General features: G+C 41.7%; 1 protein-coding gene across 1 annotated transcript; it reads right to left on the minus strand.

Moving 5' to 3' along the window:
• Positions 1-641: 641 nt before the first annotated feature.
• LOC129636717 (hepatitis A virus cellular receptor 1-like) lies at positions 642-23,597 on the minus strand. The gene is made up of 7 exons (XM_055560325.1): positions 23,472-23,597; positions 23,176-23,230; positions 13,378-13,710; positions 9,420-10,790; positions 8,292-8,387; positions 4,968-5,023; positions 642-1,656 (listed from the first exon to the last, which is right to left on the minus strand). Exons 2-7 carry the CDS (start codon positions 23,216-23,218, stop codon positions 1,522-1,524), a joined length of 2,034 nt encoding a protein of 677 aa, XP_055416300.1. The 5' UTR covers positions 23,219-23,230; positions 23,472-23,597; the 3' UTR covers positions 642-1,521.
• Between the last annotated feature and the right edge of the window lie 196 nt (positions 23,598-23,793).

The following is a 23,793-nucleotide window of genomic DNA, read 5'->3' on the forward strand; positions in this document are numbered from 1 at the left end:
TGCAGAGCTGCCTTCTGCTTCTTTGGGGCTCACTCACATAGCCTACTGCCCTGCTCCAGTATTCCCCATGGTATTTCTCTGGAAGTTTTATAAGGCCCTGCTTATACATTTATATGTTTTCTGTCTGTTCTTATTTTTTCAGAATATAATAGAGATTCCATAGACATGCAATAAACAAAGCGCTGAATGAAATCAAATACCAAACTAAACAACCCATTCAAATGATCCCTGAAACAATATCTGCAATTTAGTTCTCTTGCTCTAAGAGATAAGGTTTGAGGTGTTGTTTTTATAGCAGTTATGACACAATTCCAGAGAAATATAGAAATGCTTGGAGAAGGAAATAGCAACCCACTCCAGTATTCTTGCCTGGAGAATTCCAGGGAAGGAGGAGGCTGGTGGGCTGCCTTCTATGGGGTCGCACAGAGTCGGACACGATTGAAGTGACTTAGCAGCAGCAGCAGCAGCATAGAGATACTAAAATCATCACTGGAAGGTTGAACAGCAATGGAGGTGCTCTATATACTAGATTTTTCAGGATCCAGAGTATAAAATGGAGAACTCGGAAGGAAAAGAGGAGAGGGACAGAGAAATTTTCCTTATGTTTACTAGAATAAGAACATCAAAAGGCATTATTAACACAAACCATTTCAAACATACCGTAGTAGCTCCGCCTTGCTACCCAGGCAAAAATATCCTAAATTGAGGAAAAAATGAAGAGAAAATTAAACATGCAAGCCAAAGAGTTTTTATTTTTTCCAAACCAGTATATTATTATGATTATTACTTTAATATAAGCAATATCAGTACAGCTCTCAGAGTCTAAAAAAAATCAATTTAGAAGAAAGAATATTTTTAAAAAGGAGAAAAAAATTAATCTGGACCCTAACCTGATAACTCCAGGTAACTTCTCTTGAATCTCTAGGAGCCAAGTAAGCCCCTTGGTATAGAGTATCTTGTGCTTCATAGGTTTAGTGTATTGACCTACATGCCCTAGCTTACTTTAATGCCATTATATTTCACTGAAAAAAACCCTGAATATTGCACTTCTCCCATAGAAGACAGGCTTTACACACACATACACACACAACTGGTGGAAGGAGACTAGGAGGTATGGATGACTGTCATGTAACCCTTTGTTCTTCTCCTAGCTCTGAAATCATGTACCCTCCTAATGAATCTTGTGCTTCTTCTATTTAGTGGGTGTTATAAAACCATCAACAGTTTTACTCCCAATAGGAATAAAATATTGTTATTGAGGGAATGTGAAAAGAACAAAATGGGAGGGAACAAATCTTGTATATTACAATGGCTTTTGACTTCCAAATCTCAACTTTATACAACCAGTGCTTATTTCTCCATATTTAAATTCTCAGAATTTAAATATCATGTTTGTGGAACAATAAATTTAAGATAAATTAAAAAAAAAAAAGAACAAGGTAAAAACCAAGAAAGTTATATGAAACTGAAAACATGCGGCTCAAGAAAACTCCTGTGGGCTCAAGAATATTTCTGAATATTTCAGTCCTGAGGTGACTTACTTCTCCTAATCAAGAATACCACAAACATGACCAACAATGCCAAAATAGTAACCGAGATTCCAATGTAGACTCCCTTGTTGGTGCTCATCCATGTTTCTTGTGCCAGCGCTGCAGTCTACAGAAACATCAGCAGATCAAACACAAAACAGAAAAATAAAGCGATCTTGTTAGAGTTACAGGCAGAAAACATTTCAGAAAATAATATACCCAGACAAATTATTGTTTATTGGCCCCTAGCTAGTTCTGGATCATGAGGGGTAAGACCAAATGATGTAAAGTTATAGCCTTATGATGAAATTCTAAGACAACTCAAAATTCAAAATGTATTTGGGAGTGGTGGAAATGTTTACATCTTACTTGCAGTGATATTTAGAGAAGGGTACAGATTTGTTAAAACTCAAACTGGATGCTTCAAATGACTGTGCTTTATTATTATAATTTATACATATTATAAAAAAAATAAGCTCTTTTCATAAATAATCCTCATATGATACTAATCAAAAACAATTTTGGTTCCTATATAAGTTGCCATGGTGGTGCTATTTGAATGTGTTCAGTTCCTGAAACTGGCCATTAATTAAAACACTTTTTTGAACTAGAATTCAAGATTCTATGTCTTTATAAATGGGCATGAAAGTAGCTGCTCAGATTCATGGCTCTGCTTAACAATTAAAATGCTGTGCAATTGGGAAAAAAATTCCTAGTGTGACAGATCATCACTTCCTAAAGTAAACCCAAAATATACCAGGTCATCATCATGCTGGCCTTCTTTACGTAGCTTAATTCTAATTCTAAAGATGTCCTACCAGGTAGGTATTTTTACAGAAAGGAAGTGAAAATCAGAGAAAAAGATTAAGTCTCAAGTCTCCTCCTGAATAAGAGTTTAATCTCTGGAGTCAGAATCCCAGACTAATTTTTGTTTAGTTGCTCTGTGACCCTAGCAAGTTATTTAGCCTCTCCAAACCTCTTTTGCTGTCAAATGCAGATTAAATAGGGTTCTTGGGAAAGGTACTTCAGGTACCTCCTGATAAATACTATGAGGAATACACAGGAGGGTGACCTAGCCTCTGAGGTGTCCTTGCCTAAATGGAAAACAGTCAGTGCCTTAGGAGGGAAAAGCTGTGTTATCACCTTACTTGTGGGAGGGAAAGCAGTTAGATGGAACACAGGGTTACAGGAAGCAGTCTTTGCTTGCTTTTTAAAAAACATTATGTTACATAAAAACTAAAAGTTCATTTTAGAGTGTGCAGCTCAGGATAAAAAGAGGAAAACAAAATTCAACCATGATTTCAACATCCAGAAATAGTTACTATTTCCATTTTTCATTATATACTCTTTTAGAATTTTATCTTTTTAGTAGTTTTCTTAACAGACACAGTTACCATATCCAATGTATACTACAGTATATACATCATTTTATCTTGTATCTATAACCTATTATATAATATATATATATATATATATATATATTTTTTTTTTTTTCAGTTTTGGCAATGCTACATGGCTTGTGGGATCTTAGTTCCCTAATCAGCCATCCATCCTCTACTTACTTCATTGGAGGCATGAAGCCTTAATCATTGGACTGTCAGGGAGGTCCCAATGCTATCTGAAAAGTTAGTTTTTTCATTTAACAATTGACACTGTCTTCTCATGGCAGTAAGTACACTGCAGTGACACCATTTTTAGTGGCAATAAATGGGCATGCTTAATTGATAAGTTATTAATCTCTTACTATTGAACATTTAGGTTGTTTATAACATTTTCATAATTATAAACAGCAGCAATGTATATCTTGTTTTATACATCTTTATGTATGTGTTCATTCTCCTCTTAAGATGCAGCTCAAGAAGTTGACCTACTGGGTAGAAATATATGCTGCCTGGTTTTAAGATACTTTGGAGACACTTGATATCTTCACGGTCAAGACACAAAAAGCCCACAATTGTGCTACCATCTATTGTGAACTTGCTTCTGTATTGCTTACATTATATAAAAGAGATTAATTGCTACTGAATATACCTGTCCTGCAGGTAACTGAGGTCAAAAACAATCTTCTCATTCAAAGTGTTTGTTTCTTTTTTTTTAAACTATCACAAGTCTGACTGACATGACATTTACATGGTAGCAGTTCTGCTATTTAACAAGCACAACAAATTCAGCCCATATCCATCAGATCAATCAGTACCCATATCATCAGAGTGATTAAAATCTTTCATATCATTCCTACGTGGTAGTGTTCTCATTGTCACTAAGTTATGCAACATAAGGCCATTTGAGGTCACATTAACCCCACTTTGCTTGAACTTGAATTTCTCTTACAATGTCCATGCTGCAATTTCTCACCACTTGCAATTAAGATTATTCTCATACCTGAATCTGTTCATGTTTTTTTCTTCTAAGAGTTATTTGCACATAGTGAAAGGAAAGTTGTTTCACCCAAGGGAGCAAAAAGTGAAAAATCTCACGGATAAATTCTTCTAACTTACACACAAAGATGAGGCTTTGATGAACATCATAAGACTATAGTCCCTTGGATTTTTCCCAAGCTAATTGTGGGAAAAGTGCAAGAACAAATTACAGAAGCAAAGAGTTTCAAGACTTTAGGACCTTAATATGTCATCATATGGGGAGGATTATATATGGAAAGACTAAGCAGTGGCCTCAATATTTCTCTATAGGACGAAAATTGGATGGGAAAAGGATATTAGGTGGCCTATGTTTAAGGAATCACACTTTCATTGAAATAATAATTTTGGTGGGGATGGCCCCCATTCCACTACTTCAATTCATGTTATTTCTCTAACAATGATCTAAGTCTTTCTTGGTATGTAATGTTAAGTCACTATGCCTGAATTAATTTACTCTTTTTTTCTTATTTTCTGGTCAGTAGAAATTCTGTCCTGGGTGTATATGTGTGTCTTGGAGAAGGCAATGGCACCCCACTGCAGTACTCTTGCCTGGAAAATCCCATGGACTGAGGAGCCTGGTAGGCTGCAGTCCATGGGGTCGCGAAGAGTTGTACACGACTGAGAGACTTCACTTTCAGTTTTCACTTAGATGCATTGGAGAAGGAAATGGCAACCCACTCCAGTGTTCTTGCCTGGAGAATCCCAGGGACAGGGGAGCCTGGCAGGCTGCCGACTGTGGGGTTGCACAGAGTCAGACACGACTGAAGTGACTTAGCAGCAGCAGCAAAGTAAAATATAACTTTTCAGCTATCTAACAAGTTAGTGAATTTATATACACTTTTAAAATTAATTAAACTATCCCTCCTTAAGAGTCAAATTCTTTCTTCCTTTATTTTTTTAAAATTAGAAAGAATCAATCTGTGGACTATTCTGACAATAATAATCTCTAAATGTAACTTGATTCCAGAAGAGACATATAAGTGAATCAGGCTAATAAAATAGGAAGGAATATGCTTACAGTTTGATTGTTATGCCAGTGGGGATCATGAGATGGTGTCACAGTGCCATTTCCATCTGCTCAACAAGAAAGAAAATTAATAACAATTACAAAAAGATATTGAACTTTCCTGCAAACACCAAATATATTCACACTGCCTTCTGGTAATGAAGGGAAAGTTGAATAATCATAAGGCCTAATGCTGTAGGCATCCCAAGAATAATACCAAGTTACTAACATTTATTAATTTAAGTAGTAAGGTTGTGCTTTTAAACCATTTTGTCATGGACCCTTTAAAAATGAACACTTTTTTTTTCCCTCCCTATTGGGGAAAAAAAAAAATGCATGCTCACAGAAAATTTACTGACAACTTTAGACAAGTCAGAGTGGTCCATTTTCAGAACTAGATTAAAAATTACCACTTACAGATAAATAATCAATATTTTCATGGCAGCTCAGAAACTTCCAGTGAGTGCTCAGAGGTCATTACACATCCAAAGAGCAGAACCACTCTGTTCAAAATGAACATTACATTGGTTTTACATTCAAAATGTGAGTGAAATGCACTAAGATACCTCAAACAGGTGGCATCCAACTCCTACATTATATGCCAGTGTGCCTAGACACTGATCCAAATGTGCTTTAGAAAATATATTACGTCACTCCCAAACCAGTATACCTTATACTACCAAAACTCCCAATATAAAAGGATACTATGCCTTAAAGTTTTGAATGCCCAAATTTTAATACTGTTTTGAAATATCTCTTTTGTCCCACAGAACATATACTATTGGCCCTTCTAAGCGACTATAGGTCAAATACAGGATTCTCTCTTTACTGAGTATCTATTACACACAAGCACTTTACATCCTTATATCAATTTTCTTAATCCGAAATTTTAGATGAGGTGCTGAAATGGTTGAAGTTTCCAACTCTACTAAAGGACAACAGCCTCAGCTTATAACCACCGCACACACTATGTTCCCATCCAATGTAAATTCTGCAGGTCTCAGAGATTCCCGTACTACTGACAGAGCTATAAAACCATCATGTTCTAATGGTAGTGAAAATGAACGAACCATATCCCCTTAAATTTTAACAGTTTACATAACTGTATCTACAATTTAAACATTCTGACGCTACTTCTTCAAGAGACAAAGACAGTGTCTACAGTCTAGTCTCTGAATATGACTTATGTTATAACCTTAAATCCTTAAGCTATAGAATGAGTGATGTTTTTAAAAAAATAAAAAGGTCTTGAGTCAGATGAAACTTGACTTCAGTGCTGACATGTCACTTACCAATGTGATCTCGATCAATGTCTTTTACATACACATTACATATATATGAATGTAAATGTATGTATTTATATTTCTAGCTGGGGTAACCTTGAACTACAAGCTCTTGATAGCACCTGTCTCATAAAGTTATCACATTAGATGATGCATGTAAGGTGCTTAACACCATACTAAACAAACATCAGGTATCACAATTATGTTGCTATATAACAATAGGAGGAAAGGGGAAGGGACACCGTGCAATGGATTTTCCAAATATCACGTCCTTCATTCCTTACAAACATGTAGAGAGGAATGAAACAACTTGCCCATGGACGAGCAGCTTGAAACTGCCTTTGATGGGGAGTTGAATTGGAAGCTGTTTGTCTCCAAAGTAGAACTAAATGTCCTCCTCAGTCTGGCAATGGCAAGAAATAAACCTGCCTTGAAAGAATTAAATGAGATAATGCACAACAATTTCCTGGCACATGCATCTGAAAAGGAAGGTGCAGGCCCTATGAAAACCAAAATTCCTCCTGGACTAACATTCTTGGCTTTGTGAGGAGGCTTTAACCCACTGAAGTGTGACTCGGGCACTGTGAGGATTTGGCTAAAGGGCCTCAGAGATGCTGCCAAGATGGCAGCAGTCACAGAAGTTGTGGGGATACAGCAGCTGCAATGTCTGTTCCATGCTGCCAAGTCTACTTGACCAGGTTTCAGTGACATATTCTAGAGAACAATTTCCCATTTTCTACTTTGTTCTTCCTCTTAGCCTAAAAGTGTGGGGTGCAGTTGCCCCAACTGCTCTTACCTGTATTTTTATCTGCTTTCTCTTTGTTTCTGTGCCAAGAAACACTTCACACCAAGGATTCCACTTTCAAAACCAAATGTCACTATTAGCTAATTTCAAGTAAATTGGTCCCTCTCTGAGTCCTGCTGCATGTCCATTTTCAATTAAGAGCTTCCTTGAATGATTGGCGAAGTAGGCCACCCTGGGTGTCTGCTGCTGCTGCTAAGTCACTTCAGTCGTATCCGACTCAGCAACCCCATGGACTGCAGCCTACCAGGCTCCTCCACCTGTGGGATTTTCCAGGCAAGAGTACTGGAGTGGGTCGCCATTGCCTTCTCCGTGGGTGTCTGCTACAGATTAGCAACTCCTGAGCATGATGAATCATACGCACAAGTCTTACAAAATCTTACAAAATCTGACCTTGTTGGATGCTTCACAGGCACATGGACAAATAAGCCAGTTTTGCATTACAAAGGGGTTCACATATGGCACTCTCCAAATTTACCACCATGGGTAACAGAGTTAGTTGGGAAAGATGACAATTCAATATCATCTTTCTCCATTATAAGAAAAACAAACTAATCTTACATCTCAAAAGAATATGGACTTTCCCAAACTAGGGAGAACTGGAGTCTTTGGGAGTGGAATAGCACAATCCTAGTGGGACCTGCCTCTTTGGCTTTGGTGTCCATGTCCTCAATCCAACTCAAAGTGTCCATGTGAAATGAAAGCTCGACAAGGCAGCAAGGGAGCCTCCTGGCTCTGTGTAGTGTCTGGGGCTTAGAGGAAGCATAAACAGGCGACCAGTTCCATCTGGACCAGTTTGGATTTAATTGTTTTAAGTCTCTGTCCAGGGAAGTATGCCCAGAAATAAGTTTAAAAACAAAGCTGATTCATTTTATTTAGAAAAATGTGGATATGTATGTGGATGGTCCCAAATCATACAAGCTGCCTGTGTCACTCAAATGTACGTATTTCTGGACATTCTAAGTAACAGTCATAGTTGCCACTCTATCACTTACCTTGTAACTGTGTCTCCAGATCTTTATCTCAAATAACACTTGTAAGAATAAGTAATATTTCCTCCATTTTCCAAAGGATAAAAACAGATTCAAAGAGAGTAATAAGACATTTGTCCAAACTGCATAGCTGAGTGGAATAGCCATTGTTGGCATTCAAGTCATGCTTGTCTTATTTCAGAATACGTGCTCTGAAAAATGTGCTAATATTATCAAAATTTGAATGTTCCCAGGTGTTCAGGAAAGAAACTGAAGTTACCTGTTGAACAAGAGTGCCATGGTGAGCTGGTTATGTTTCTTTCATACAGGGTAGTAGGCTGGCTTTCTGCTGTCTGAGTTGGAGAAGATAAAGAAGCTATAGGAATGACAAGAACGGGAAAATAGTGTTCAATTAGTGGAGGAAAATTTACACCCCCAGCAGAAAGAACAAACAAAACTAAATCAGAAATCACCCTTTGACTCTTTCTTAGAAATATATTAATAGATGTCCTTGAGGTATTACCCTGCTATGTAAGCATTTCATTATCATGAATAAATCTGATCTAGATAATGATCTCAGAGCTTAACAACAGAATTATTTCACTTTTTATACTTCTTTTGTTGTTCAGTTGCTAAGTCGTGTCTGACTCTTTGCAACCCCATGACCGCAGCATGCCATGCTTCTTGTCCTTCTCTGTCTCCTGGAGTTTGCTCAAACTCATGTCCATTGAGTCAGCAATACTGTCTACCCATCTCATTCGCTGCCACCCTCTTCTCCTTTTGCCTTCAATCTTTCCCAGCAGCAGGGTCTTTTCCAATGAGTCAGGTGTTTGCATAAGGTGGCTGAAGCATTGGAGCTCCAGCTTTAGCATCAGTCCTGGGGTTGTCATAAAAATTAAGGGGCTTAATACTTATAAAGCAGTTAGGATGTTTCCTGACACAGGAAACAGAGTAAGCATCAACTTCATCAAAATCGTATCTTCAAGTATTGGGTTAGGCTTCAAAATGGATTAAGTGATCTCTATTCAGAGCTCCTTGTAAGACAGAATCTCATTCACCTGGCCCTGTTCTGGCACTCTTATTTTTTCCTCATAATTCTATGCTAAACAGGGCCAAATGCATCATCCTTCTTAGATGTCCATGACCAGTGGTCTGGCTTTTTTTTTTTTTTTGCTATTAATGATTCCTTTAAGAATCTAATAAAAACCATAAGTCCCTCTCACTCTGAAAATGTAAAGATACAAAAGATGAATATAACAGGGTTCAAGTGGTTCACAGATTCTGTGAAGCCAGGCTTGGAAACCTGTTAAGAATCCCTACCCTAGATTGTCTATATGCCTTAACACAGTGCCCTGGATGGTGTGTATCCTTACTTTAAACTTCTGCACTTAGAAGTACTTTTGCTTACCTGGCTGGAGGTCCTCTGTGGGTGCTGGCATTGGAGGAGCAGAAGTAGAGGACCTCACTGTCACTGGAGCAGTGGTGACTGTCATGGTTGGAGTAGTGGTGTTGATTGTTGTTGGCACAGCAGTGGTGGTGGTTGTTGGAGCAGTGGTGACCATTGTGGTTGGAGTAGTGGTGGTGGTGGTTGTTGGAGTTGTGGTGGGTGCTGTTTTTGGGGTAGTAGTGGTGGTTGTTGTAATAGTGGTAGTCGTTGTTGGAGTAGTAGTAATGGTTGTCTTTCTCGTAGTGGTGGTTGTTCTTGGAGTAGTGTTGGTAGTGGTAGTGGTTCTTGGAGTAGTAGTAATGGTTGTCTTTCTTGTAGTGGTGGTTGCTCTTGGAGTAGTGGAGGTGGTGGTGGTGGTTGTTGGAGTCGTGGTGGTTGTTGGAGTCATCGTGGTTATTGTTTTGGGAGTAGTAGTGGTGGTTGTTGGAGTAGTGGTAGTCATTCCTGGATTAGTAGTAACAGTTGCCTTTCTTTTAGTGGTGGTTGTTCTTGGAGTAGTGGATATAGTGGTGGTGGTTGTTGGAGTCATGGTTGTTGTTGTTTTGGGGGTAGTAGTGCTGGTTGTTGGAATAGTGGTAGTCATTGTTGGAGTAGTAGTAATGGTTGTCTTTCTTGTAGTGGTGGTTGTTCTTGGAGTAGTGCTGGTGGTGGTAGTGGTTCTTGGAGTAGTAGTAATGGTTGTCTTTCTCGTAGTGGTTGTTGTTCTTGGAGTAGTGCTGGTGGTGGTTGTGGTTCTTGGAGTAGTAGTAATGGTTGTTTTTCTAGTAGTGGTGGTTGTTCTTGGAGTAGTGGAGGTGGTGGTGATGGTTGTTGGAGTCGCGGTTGTTGTTGTTTTGGGGGTAGTAGTGGTGGTTGTTGGAATAGTGGTAGTCGTTGTTGGAGTAGTAGTAATGGTTGTCTTTCTAGTAGTGGTGGTTGTTCTTGGAGTAGTGGTGGTGGTGGTAGTGGTTCTTGGAGTAGTGGTGGTAGTTGTCTTTCTTCTATTTCTTCTTCTTCGAGTAGTGGTGGCAGTTGTCTTTCTTCTATTGCTTCTTCTTGGAGTAGTGGTGGCAGTTGTCTTTCTTCTATTGCTTCTTCTTAGAGTAGTGGTGGCAGTTGTCTTTCTTCTATTGCTTCTTCTTAGAGTAGTGGTGGGAGTTGTCTTTCTTCTATTGCTTCTTCTTTGAGTAGTGTTAGCAGCTCTCTTTCTTCTATTGGTTCTTCTTGGAGTAGTGGTGGTAGTTGTCCTTCTTGTAGTGGTAGTTGTTCTTGGAGTAGTGGTAGTGGTTGTAGGAGTAGTGGTGGTAGTTGTTGTAGTAGTAGTGGTGGTGGTTGTTGTCGTTGTAGGTGGAGCTAGAAATCAACATGAAAGCAGGGATTCATCAAGCAGCAGGAAACAAGAGACTCGTGCTGGGCCTGTGCACCAACACAACCAAGCACACTGTCCCCAGGCAGAACTCAGCACTTATCTCCCATGAACTCCAAGTTCTTGTCATGGGTCAACTAGAATCTGTGACTGAGGAGGGAGTGAAGACATGGTCACAACAAGGCAACAGCGGCATTTAAAGGATGATATTTTGGGAGGTGTTGCTATTAAAAAATGACACATGGGATTTGTGTTGAAGCACTTTGTACAGACTAGTCATACATATCAGATTTACATATCTTCATAAGCATCTGTGAAGGAGGGGAAAGTGTCTAGAGCCTGAAGCTGTCTTTGTCCTCTCAGCAGTACATGACTAGAACCCAAATAGTAGTTCCCAAGAACCAGACTATTGACCAAATAAATAGCATTTGCTTCTGTCAGTTCTAAGGGTACCCTCCCAACATATCTGCATCCTAAATGTGGATTAATTCACATCATTAACATACGCTGGATAACACAGATGCCATATGCCACCTGGGAAGCCCTGAAAACAGTCATAGATAGTATATACATGAATGGATGGGGCTGTGTTCTAATAAACATTTATTCATTAAAAAAAAAAAACCGTTGGTGAGCTTATTTTATAATCTGATCTGGTCCTATGGCTACAGTTTGCCAACCTGGGTCTAATAGTGTAGTTACAGATTTTGAAGAACAGTGCTGTCTCAATCCCCTCCCTGCAGTTTGAAACGAAACCTAGGAAAAAGAGGAAGCAAGAAAAACATCTGATCAAAGGAGTATAACAAGGAAGAAATTTAATCAGCTTGTTTCACTAATGTGTCTTGCTCAGGAGTAAATACTTCCTAAGGAAGAAGCTAGGACACTAAGGCTAGGAAAAACTGCTGAGAAAGAGCCCTATGAGAGGTTGAAAGTAAGCTCATTCTCTGAAAAGTTTAAGAAAGCTCAAGTAAAGTATTGGGTTGGAGGCAGAGAGTCACTTTGGCTCAGTTATGAACCCGTTTCCCACTGGACAGAGCAGTGACTTTGCAAATACTCATCTATTAAAGAATTTATAAGCACTATAAATGTCCCCTATTAATTTATTTCTTCCTCCAGACCAATCATATAATTTCACAACTCCAAAAATAATCTCTTCCCCACACACAGCCTCCTGCCACATGTATATAGCACCAGCATCTTTTGGCTTTTTTAAATTGCCTCCTAGATGTTTTCACGGAGTCAGCTATTTTCTGCATCACAATTGACCTGATTTTACTTGCCTTCATCAAATAAGCTAAGTGTCCTTGATGAAGTTAGGAAAAATTATGAAATTAAAATATCAAGTTCATTTAAACTAAAAAACAGACTTATATGGGCTCTGATTTGGGTTCTGTTTTCATTAGAAACTTTAGTGGGAGAGTACTTACTATGAAAGAGCATTAGAAACCAAAAAATCCTTTAGAACCTGCTCCTTTCACCAAGTGGTAAGATAAATTAAAATGTCTACATCAAGATAGAAACACATAAACTTCCCAGAATTTTGGATTTCACAAAATTCTTAAAAGCCAAAAGTGAACAGTTATTGAGATGAAAATGTTCTCATATTGCAATAGGGCAATTTTAATTTTTAAACAAGCAATTTAGTGATATGATGTGAGTGAAAGTGAAAGTCACTAAGTTGTGTGCAACTCTTTGTGACTCCATGGACTATAGAGTTCATGGGATTCTCCTGGCCATAATACTGGACTGGGTAGCCATTCCCTTCTCTAGGGGATCTTCCCAGCTCAGGGATCGAACCCAGGTCTCCCACATTGCAGACTGATTCTTTACCAGCTGAGCCATGATATGGTGTGAATTGTGCTTCAAAAAATCCAAGGGTAGAGGGAGGGGATGAAACTACATAGACTCTTTCAATGTATATGCAACAAAATTGAGTTGACAATTGTCAAAACCAAATAATACATCTATTTGACAGGACATTATATTACCTGTTTTATATGTGTGAATCTCTCTATGAGTCTTAAAATGTTAAGAAAGAACATTTGAAAATTCTGCAAAGAAATGACCTCAGAGAAAAGGTAAGATTTTCAAGAAGAAGAAATTCAGCTCCATAAAAATACTCATTATATTTCAGTGTGGAACAGTGCATACTTTTTCATGAACCAACTAGTGTTCCTGAAGCACTGCTTCAGGAGACAGTTTGCTGACTGGGAAGATCCTCTAGCCTATGGTCTTGAATCAAGGTTAGTCTTAACACTTCACTCTACACAAAAACATGGAGAAGGCAATGGCATCCCACTCCAGTACTCTTGCCTGGAAAATCCCATGGACAGAGGAACCTGGTGGGCTACAGTGCATGGGGTCGCACAGAGTCGGACACGACTGAAGCGACTTAGAGCAGCAGCAGCATCAGCTACACAAATAAAAGATATTCAATTGAAGAGTTATTAGAAAACAAGATCATAGGAAACTTTTCTTTCCCTACTAAAGGAAAAGAAAGTTAATATCAAATAGAAAACTCTTATCTCTGGGAACCCACAGGAAGTGATCAAAGAAGTAGGAAGATAAGCTCACCTGGATTGATCCTCAACTCTAGGGTGGTTTTTATGTCATTGAACCACCCTCTCACCTCAATTCGGCAACAATACAAGCCACTGTCAGACACGGCAGCATTGTTTATGGTCAAAGACACATCCCTTCCACGAATATTGCCATTTAGCTGATAACGTCCATCCCTCTGATAGGTGACTCTGTATCCATCAGTCCGGATGATGTTAGTTCTGCAATCAAACCATGGACATGCCCCTCGGCCCCAACACATGCTTGTGACTTCTCCATTATAGTAGCAGGGTAGAGTGACACTCTGACCCGCCACTCTAGTCACTTGATTGTAAGAGGTTACACCATCTGTAAATAAAGAGAAACCAGAGCATGAGGTCTCAAAATTTTAACTTTAATTTTATTTTAATTTTGTTCTTTATATAGTTTATGCTGTTTGAAATTATCTAACTATATCTTGAGTTTGTAAATTTAACATATGCATTTTTCTTGTAAACATATTCTTTAGCAGTATTATTATTAACCAGATATATTTGAGGATGAAACATCATATAAACATCTTTCTGTATTCAGGATTACTTTCTAATAGGACAGATTTATGAGAGAAAGTATCAGGATGTTAGGTAGGTAGGATAGAGAAATGGAGTCCAAAATGGCGGTGGCTAAAAGACAAGGAAGGTCAAAGGAAGTTCCGAGGACCAGAGTGAAGACTTCAGGCAAAACAAACAGCACTCCTGGCTAAGCCCAATTTGCATAGGGCAGGCTCAGGGAGAGGAAAAAACATAAAAGGAAGAGCCAAAGCGCTTTCTCACGGACTCTCTCTCCCGCGTGTGTGCACTGTTTTCTTTCTCTTTCTCTCTCTCACTCTCCTGCTGTCTTCTAAATAAAATAGAGCTGTAACACTGATTTGCCTAAGAGCTGTAGCACGGTTTGTCCAAGACCCAAGAGCTGTGATGTGCCAAGGGTTTTAATGTCCATTGCTCCAAATCTTTGTTGTGACGAGACAAAGAACCGAGGAACATACACTCACGTGACATCTATGGTGCCGTGACTCGGATTTAACCTGGCTGAAACAACCTTTGCGTGGAAGAGGCCAAGCACAGCAGGAGCCCAACTCAGCAAAGCTCCCAAGCTAGAAGCGGAAGGCGAAGAAACGCAGCGCAGGGGAAGGCCCATCGTGCTGGAAACCAGGACAGCATAAAACGAACTCAGCAGCAAGCTCACGCAGCCCAGTCTCAGATTCCAGAAGACCTCCGGTTAAGGTAAGAGGTCCTCGCTCCTATGGCTGGAGGGACCTTTACAATCTCTCGTTTCTTGTTTCCTCGAACCTCCCGTGAATAGGTGGGTGGCAGGGGACACAATTGAGGGACTCTTGAGAAGCTACTCCTCAGCATGTCCCAAAAGCGCTATCTGCTGAGCCCCAGTAGCTGTTACACAAGCCGGTGGGGGTTCATCTGTCCTTTATCTTTCTGTGCCAAGGATCAGACCAATGAAACTGTGAGCACTGGTAAGATATTTAGCAAATCTTCCGATGGGCTATGAAGGGGATTCCTTGGCACGTTTTTCCCATTGCTTTTTCCTCCTGTCCTTCAGCTCTCTCCCAGGACTCAAGCCCGGCCAAAACTAATGAAACTCAGGCTCTGATGTCTCATTGCAAAAATTCATTGAGAGACAAAGCGATAAGAGGTGGATTTGTTAGGATCCAGAGAGAAGCCACTCTTCAGGGTGTGAACCATTGCGGAGGGCAAGGGCTGGGGCCATGGAATTAGGCCTGGCTAGGTTTTGTGAAGGGATGGAATTCATATGCTAATAAGTGAGAGAATCATCCCAGCCATTGGGGAACCACTTTCTCCTCCCTCGTGACGTGACCTTGTGCCTTGGAGCTGTCCTGTCACCTCTGGGTGTGTCTGTTGGCTTATAGATTGGGGATTAAGGTTTACTTGAATTTGACTTGTCATCTTGGACCCAATTGATTTTAATTACTTTACATTATACCCTTGTGTTATGTCATTCTTTCAAAGGTTGTGCTCTGCCCCCTTCCCTCCTGTTTCATGCTCTTTTCCTGAGCCCCATCCAGACCCACAAGGTTGCCTCTACAATCTTCTGGAGAGACAACCAGAAAATAGCTGGCCTTGGGAGGGAAATACTCTATAATATTCAACCCCTAATCCTACCCAATACTGGCCACACTGGAGATCTTGGGGAAGCCAAAACTCCAGTCTGGGGGATCCCAGGAGGTCATCATGCCTTGACCTGCCTAGGGATTGGTCTTCAAAAGGTTGTCACGCCTCAACCTGTTCGGGGATCCTCTAGTCCCAGGGGTCTCAGGAGGTCGTCACACCTCGACCTGCCCAGGGACCCAATTCTTGGGAGGCCGTCATGCCTCGATCTGCCCAGGAATTCGATCTCTAGGAGGCTGTCACGCCTCAGCCTGCCTGGGGATCTGCACCCTGACCCGGGGTGCCTGGCTCTCAGGTTGCAACAGTACTAGGTAGGATGAGCTTACATATCTATTCCTGTCCACGGTGAGCAAACTAGCAATGAGTTACAAACCCCTTAATTCTACCCAGCTCTGGTCACACTGGAGATCTTGGGGATGCCCAAACTCCGGTCCAGAGGGTCCCAGGAGGTCATCACGCCTTGATCTGCCTAGGGATCGGTCTTTGAAAGGTTGTCACGCCTCAACCTGCTCGGGGATCCTCTAGTCCCAGGGGTCCCAGGAGGTCATCACGCCTCGACCTGCCCAGGGACCCAATTCTTGGGAGGACATCACGCCTCGACATGCCCGGGGATTTGATCTCTAGGAGGCTGTCACGCCTCAGCCTGCCTGGGGATCTGCACCCTGACCCGGGGACGCCTGGCTCTCAGGTTGCAACAGTTCTGGGTAGGAAAAGCTTCAGAAAGACTCACCCCTAAGGAAGTCCACCCATGGAAACATAAAGAAGCCTGTTACTTGTGGGACTGTGCCCAGTCTCAGCAATAGCTCAGGAGCCAATGAGAACCCCATTACCTTTCTGGAAAGGCTAAAAGAGGCACTCCAAAAGTTTACCAACCTGGACTTAGACTCTTACGAGGGACGGGTGATTTTAAAGGACAAATTCCTGTCCCAATGTGCATCAGATATCAGAATTAAGTTACAGCAGCTACAACAGCAGGACCCTGCTGCCTCTTTAGATGAGATGGTCCAGACGGCCACCAATACCTTTTATAACAAAGAACAGAAGAAGGAGGCCAAGGCCCGGGAGAAGGAGAGAAAGAAAGAGACAAGCCATGCCCAGATGCTGGCCGCCCTCCAGAGAAGCCCTATGGCAAACCCAGAGTCCTTGAGGGACAAAGCACGAGACAGATTCCTGATCTGTAGACAGGCGGGGCATTGGGCCAAAGAGTGTCCAAACCGTGACAAGTCTCCTAGAATGGCTTGCCACAAATGCCATCAACTGTGACATTGGGCAGCACTCTGCCCTGGGGACCCAAGAGCCTCAAGGTCAAGCGCCAAGCCTACCTTCACGATGGTTCAAGAGGACTGAAGCGGCCCGCTCCAGCCAGCCTGCCTGTCACAGATAACCATCACGGGGCTGGAGCCCAGGGTGCAACTGGATGTGGCAGGTAGGTCCGAAAATTTCTTGGTTGACACAGGGGCTACCTACTCTGTCTTGATCTTCTACTCCAGAGCCTTCTCTTCCCAAACCTGTACCATTTTGGGTGCTACAGGAAAAGCAACTACTAAAAGATTCACCCTAGCACTTCTTTGTTGCTGGGATGGACAAATATTTTCCCACCAGCTTCTGGTGGTCCCTGAGTGTCCTACTCCCTTACTGGGAAGAGATATACTCACTAAACTGGGGACCACCCTTGTGATGGGAAGTTTTTCAGCCCCTAGAGCTCTACAGCTCCTGGTTACTACTGAAGAACCCATTACACCTTCAATAGAGAGGGACCAAAAACTATGGGAAGACAAAATTAACCCCCAGGTGTGGGACCAGGGGATTCCTGGACGAGCCCACCAAGCTGAACAGGTCATCATTGTCCTCCGAGATCCCACTCGGTTTCCTAACTGGAAACAATATCCTCTCAAAAGAGAGGCTCAGGAGGGACTACAGCCTTTAATAAATAAATTCCTTGCTTGTGGGCTATTGGTCCCCACCAGTTCGCCATGTAACACTCCAATCCTCTCAGTAAAGAAAAAAAGACAGAACCTGGAGACTGGTTCAAGATCTCTGGATCATAAATGAAGCTGTAGTCCCCCTCCATCCCACAGTACCCAATCCCTATGTAATCTTGGGAGAAATCCCACCCAGTGCCAAGTGGTTTACAGTCTTGGATCTCAAAGATGCATTTTTTGCATACCACTGGCTAAAGAATCTCAATATCTTTTTGCCTTTAAGTGGGAGGCCCCAGGAGAAAAACACCAACAGATGACTTGGAAAGTATTACCTCAGGGGTTCAGAGATAGCCCCCACCTTTTTGGACAGGCCCTTAGCCAGGATCTCCTAGATCTGGACCTGGGACCTAATGGGAAAATATTACAATATGTAGATGATCTACTAATCTGTTCTCCAGATGAGAAAAGTGCCCAACAACATGCAATTCAGGTTCTAAAACTGGCAGAAAGGGGATATAAAGTCTCCTGTGCTAAGGCACAGATGGTCGAGACAAAGGTCACTTACATGGGAGTTCAGATTACACACGGGTCCAGGAGGCTGTCCTCTGATCGGGTACAAGGAAACCTCCAGTTGCCTTCCCCCATGACTCGAAAACAATTGCAAGCTTTCCTGGGGCTAACTGGTTATTGTAGAATCTGGATACCCAATTATGGTCTAATTGCCCAGCCCTTATATAAAAGCTTAAAGGGACGAGATGATTCAATCCCACTGATGTGGGGAACTCCTCAAAAGAAGGCAGAGGCTACACTAAAACAGGCCTTAACTCAGGCACCTGCCTTGAAGTTGTCAGACCCAGAAAAAGCATTCCAACTTTATGTCCATGAAAGAGAGGGAATATCCTTGGGAGTATTAACTCAAAGGTTGGAATCTGAGCCCCAGCCTGTAGCTTACTTATCCAAGAGGCTCGATCCAACTACCCGAGGTTGGCCCCCCTGCCTTCGAAATCTTGCAGCTATTGCAATCATGATAGAAGATGCTTTAAAACTCTCCTTTGTGGGCAAACTATTTTTACCAGCCACCAAGTAAAACAACTCCTAAACGGGAGAGGCCATTTATGGATGTCTGACCAAAGAATCCTCAGATATCAAGTAATGCTGATGGAAAATCCAGGCCTCACTATATCCCCTTGTGAGGTTCTTAACCCAGCCACCCTCTTCCCTACCCCCGAGGGCTCTCTCCCCTTTCACTCTTGTCTAGAAATCTTGGACCACTGGACAAAACCCCGAGAGGGATTGTCAGAAGATCCTCTGACCAATCCTGAGGAAATCTGGTACACTGCTGGAAGCAGCTTTGTCTTAGATGGAAAAAGAAGAGCCGGGTATGCAGTAGTCTCCAATTTTGAGACCATAGAGGCTAAGCCTCTGCCACCTGGTACTTCAGCCCAATTAGCTGAGCTCATAGCCCTGACTCAAGCTTTAGAGCTGGGAAAAGGAAAAAGAATAGCCATTTACACTGACTCCAAGTATGCCTTTCTGGTGCTACATGCACATGCGGCTGTTTGGAAAGAAAGGGGCCACTTGACCACCCGAGGGTCCCCAATCAAATATGGTGATCAGATTCTTCGACTCTTGGAGGCAGTCCACCTGCCCAGTGAGGTTTCAGTCTCCCACTATAAAGGACACCAAAAAGGGAACACAGAAGTGGCATGAGGGAACCAAGCAGCTGATCAGGCAGCTAGGAGAGCAGCATTACAGAACCATGACCTAATAGGGATTGCCACCTTAGTTCCACAGACTAATTTTCCAGAAACTCCTTCATATACTGAAGGTGAGACTCTTAAAGCTAAGAGCGAGGGCTTTCAAGAAGATCATATGGGGTGGTTCCAAAAGAAGGGACTCCTTTTTCTGCCTGGAACCTCCAATGGAAGTTGGTTAACTCCTTACATGCCACTACTCATTTAGGAGAAAAAGTCCTCCACAGATTACTAGAAAGGTCCTTCAGAGGAACAGACTTCCAAACAACTATAAGACAGGTGGTCTCCTCTTGTCCCACTTGCCAATTAAACAACTCCCAAGGAGCTTGAAAACCCTGGCCCAGCCGTCCAACAACGTGGGGCCTACCCAGGAGAGGACTGGCAGATGGACTTCACTCAGATGCCAGTTTCTCAAGGGTATGAATACCTATTAGTTATGATAGATACATTCATAGGATGGATTGAAGGGTTTCCCACTCAAACTGAGAAGGCTGAGGAGGTGGTAAAAAAAACTGATCCATGAAATCATTCCAAGATTTGGTCTGCCCAGGTCATTACAAAGTGACAATGGGACATCATTTACTTCTAAGGTCACCCAAGGGGTCTCGAAAGCATTGGACATTACTTATTATCTCCATTGTGCCTGGAGGCCTCAATCTTCAGGAAAAGTAGAAAAAGCCAATCAATTCTTAAAATCAGTGATAAAAAAGATAACCCAGAAGACCTCCCTGGGATGGAAGGAGGCTTTACCAATAGCTCTCCTCCACACCCGCATTGCCCCTAAGGAACAGGTTGGTCTTAGTCCTTATGAGATGCTATATGGGAGACCTTTTGTTTATGTCAATGACCTCTTCCTAGATCCAGAGGTTCAGACCCTCCAGTCTTATACCTTGGCCACTGGGCAATTCCAACAGGATATATGCTTGTGGGGTATGAACCAGGACCCAAAAGATTCTAAAGAGTCACCACTATATGCTCCAGGGACTCAAGTCCTAATTAAAGTCTGGAAAGATGGGTCCCCAAAGGCTCAACTCCAGCCCACATGGAAGGGCCCCTACCCTGTAATACTTTCTACCCCCACAGCAGTCAAGGTACCAGGACATGACTCCTGGATTCACTGCTCACAAGTCAAGCCATGGAAGAAAACAGAAGAGGACACTAGATACACCTGTGAGCCCCCGGGAGATCTCAGATACCTATTCAAAACTACAAATGAGTGTCATTCTAATGAACACCCCCAAAATCTAGTTTCTGGGGATAAAATTTCTCAGGATAACTCTAAAGAGCCAACACAGCTTGACAGAGACTGTACTCCAAAACAGACAGGAGATATATCTTCTGATCCCTGAACAAGGAGGGACTCGAGCCATCCTGGCCATGTGAATTTAAAATTGACTAATGTCCCTACTAGTCCTTGTTATGCTATATTCATGATGCTTATGATTATTCCATGTACTGTCAATTGGCTAACCTGTTTTGTCTCTGCCCAGGTCAACCAGCTACAACATGCAGTGACAGTTCAACAAAAATATAAAACTACAGCTGACCACGGAAAATATCAAACTCCCTTGGACACCGCTATAAGGACTCTGAGGATTGAGACTAGCAAGAGGGGGAGGCCCAATACCCCTCGCTGTCCCAGTTCAGCAGGAAGTAGCCAGAAAGACCTCGATGCCCCTATTCCCAAAGAATTGGGCCGCCCATCTCTTGAGGGGGGAATGTTAGGTAGGTAGAATAGGGAAAAGGAGTCCAAAATGGTGGTGGCTAAAAGACAAGGAAGGTCAAAGGAAGGTCCAAGGACCAGAGTGAAGACTTCAGGCAGAACAAACAGCACTCCTGGCTAAGCCCAATTTGCATAGGGCAGGCCCAGGCGGAGGAAAAACATATAAAAGGAGGAGCCAAAGCACTTTCTCAAGGACTCTCTCCCGCGTGCTTGCGCCCTTTTCTTTCTCTCTCTCTCTCACTCTCTCTCTCTCCTGCTATCTTCTAAATAAAATAGAGCTGTAACACTGATTTGCCTAAGAGCTGTAGCATGGTTTGTCCAAGACCTGAGAGCTGTGACGCGCTGAGGGCTTTAATGTCCGTTGCTCCAAATCTTTGTTGTGACGAGACAAAGAACTGAGGAACATACACTCGCGTGACAAGGATAAAGGGCAGAAATATGTTCAGTCTTTTGGTGAATATGATTCAAATTCCTCTCCAAAAGGTTTGAAACAAATGACACTCCAGTAATCCATCAATGTGTGTGCATTTTATCCTGTGTTTGACAGGTATCTGCTTACTAAATGTTAATATACACAGGCGGCTTTTCCTCTCCCCTAGATTCAGTCACTGTCTCAGTTGAAATCTGATTTTAAAAGAGAGTTGCATTTAAAATTTTGATTTTCAATTTTATTGCAATTTTTTAAATGGCTATACAAAAAATTTCACCTCACAAATCTTCTCTAAGTTAAAGAAAAAACAGCTAATATCCTACTTTCAGCATCATTGGCTAGAAGGCAGAAGCCTAGTAAAGTCTTTAGAAATCAGTTTTTAGAAAAAAGGGTTTATAATACTCTCAGAAGGAACTGAGGCTTATAATGGGCTTTGTTGTTTTTGTTTAGTTGCTTAGTTGTATTGGACTCTTTGCCACCCCATGGACTGCAGCCCTTCAGATTCCTCTGTTCATGGAATTTCCCAGCAAGAATACTGGAGTGGGTTGCCATTTCCTTCTCCAGAGGATTGTCCCGACTCTGGGATCAAACCCATGTCTCCTGCATTGGTAGGTGGATTCTTTACCACTGAGCCATCTGGGAACCCCATCATGGGATTTAGGAGTGATTAAAAAAACATTCAAGCAGGGATCCCTTCTTGTGAGTTGATGACTGTCCTGCAATGGAGCACTGTCCAGTTAGCCAGGTGAAACCAAAAAATTGGACAATATTCAATCAAATATTAAATTTTACCTCTTAAAAACAAACAGGCAGGAAAACTGTCTCCTGCAGCAGTGGTTTAAAAAACTGTATTGCCAAATGAAGTCTGAGTGGTCCTTAAAAGAAATCTGAGATTCAACAACCAGTCATAGTTAGAACTTGGCTGTAAATCTGGGAAATGCTCTGGGAATAAATCACTCATTGTTATATAAAATAAGTCCAGTTTTTATTACCGAAATTCTGATTATATTTAATTTTGCTTAATATCATTTTTGAATTATAAAGGTAATTTATGCTGATTATAGAAATTTGTTACAGAATATAAATTAAAACTGTACTTTTCCTCATATCCCTACTCTTGGGTTTTGTTTTTTTTTTTAATTTAGGATCATGTCTATTCCTAAAAATTTCCCCTATCTCATAGAATGTTAAAATATGAGATAAATTAAATAATTTTGTCTATTAAAAATTAAATTTTTTGCTTATTGATTAAAAAAAATTTTTGGCCACATGGCACCGCATGTGGGATCTTAGTTCCCCAACCAGGGATAGAACTCATGCTTCCTGCATTGGAAACACAAAGTTTTAACCATTGGAAAACCAGGGAAGTTAAAATATTTTCTTCTTAAAAGAAACAGTTACACATGGTTAAAAAAATCAAAAAGTACAAAATGGTACAATAAAGGATTCATCTCCTTCCCACCCATCCCCATTTCTTCTTCCCACCCTCGTCCACGGTTACTCTCTTACATACACTTGAGTAGTTCGTGCATACACATCCATATTCCTACTATTTTTTTTTTTTAATTTAAACACAAAAGGCAGCATAAACTGAACTGTACTGCAGCATGCCTTATTCACCTACCCATAGATTTTTTAATTCTTAGAATTAAGCAATTCCTTTGGCTTAAGTTTTCAGCTTGGTTCTTTGCTCACTAGTTGATCCCATTACCTTTGACAAAGTCCCCCTCTACCACGCCCACACACCCCCTACATACCCCCTACATCCTTGGGGTTCCAAAGCACAATCCACCTATTCACTTACCTGGAAGGAGTAGGAGGCCCAGGATGGCTACCCAAGGGTGCATGATGCTATTGGCCTGAAGGAAAGAGAAAGCAGACTGCTTGGTGTGGCCTTCAATCAGATGGTATCAGAACAAGTCTTAATTCTCAGATTGCAACTTCTCCTTTCACCCTTACAGGGTGAATCACATAAGCCTGCCTGCAGGAAGCAGGAGCACACTTGCAAATGCTTCCGCTGTCTGTCTGCTCCAGGTGACTGAGAGCTCTGCCCCTTCCAACAGACAGGCAAAGCTGTCCTCTGAAACAGTGCCTACTTACCCAGCTCCTTTCCTACACCTAGAGTCCAAACTGACTCTAGGTGCTGACAGAGGAGATGAGGGAGCAAACATGAAGGAAATGAGAGAAAGGCTTAGCAGGGAAAGCCAGAGCAAAGGCCAGATTTCCCATGGCAAAGGTACACTTATCCTTAGCCTTGAAGATGAGTCACCTGGCTTTCTGGCGAGAAGAGGGTACTTCTTTTGTGGTCACAATGGCTAGTTCCCAGCCTTAGTCAAATTATCAAATGCCCACTGAGCTAAGAACTGAGAGTTGTGATTTCACTTATGGCTCAGGAGACTGCCTCTCAGATAGCTCTGTGGAA

This window comes from Bubalus kerabau, chromosome 1 (assembly GCF_029407905.1).
Source record: "Bubalus kerabau isolate K-KA32 ecotype Philippines breed swamp buffalo chromosome 1, PCC_UOA_SB_1v2, whole genome shotgun sequence".
In the NCBI taxonomy this organism is placed as follows: Eukaryota; Metazoa; Chordata; class Mammalia; order Artiodactyla; family Bovidae; genus Bubalus; species Bubalus kerabau.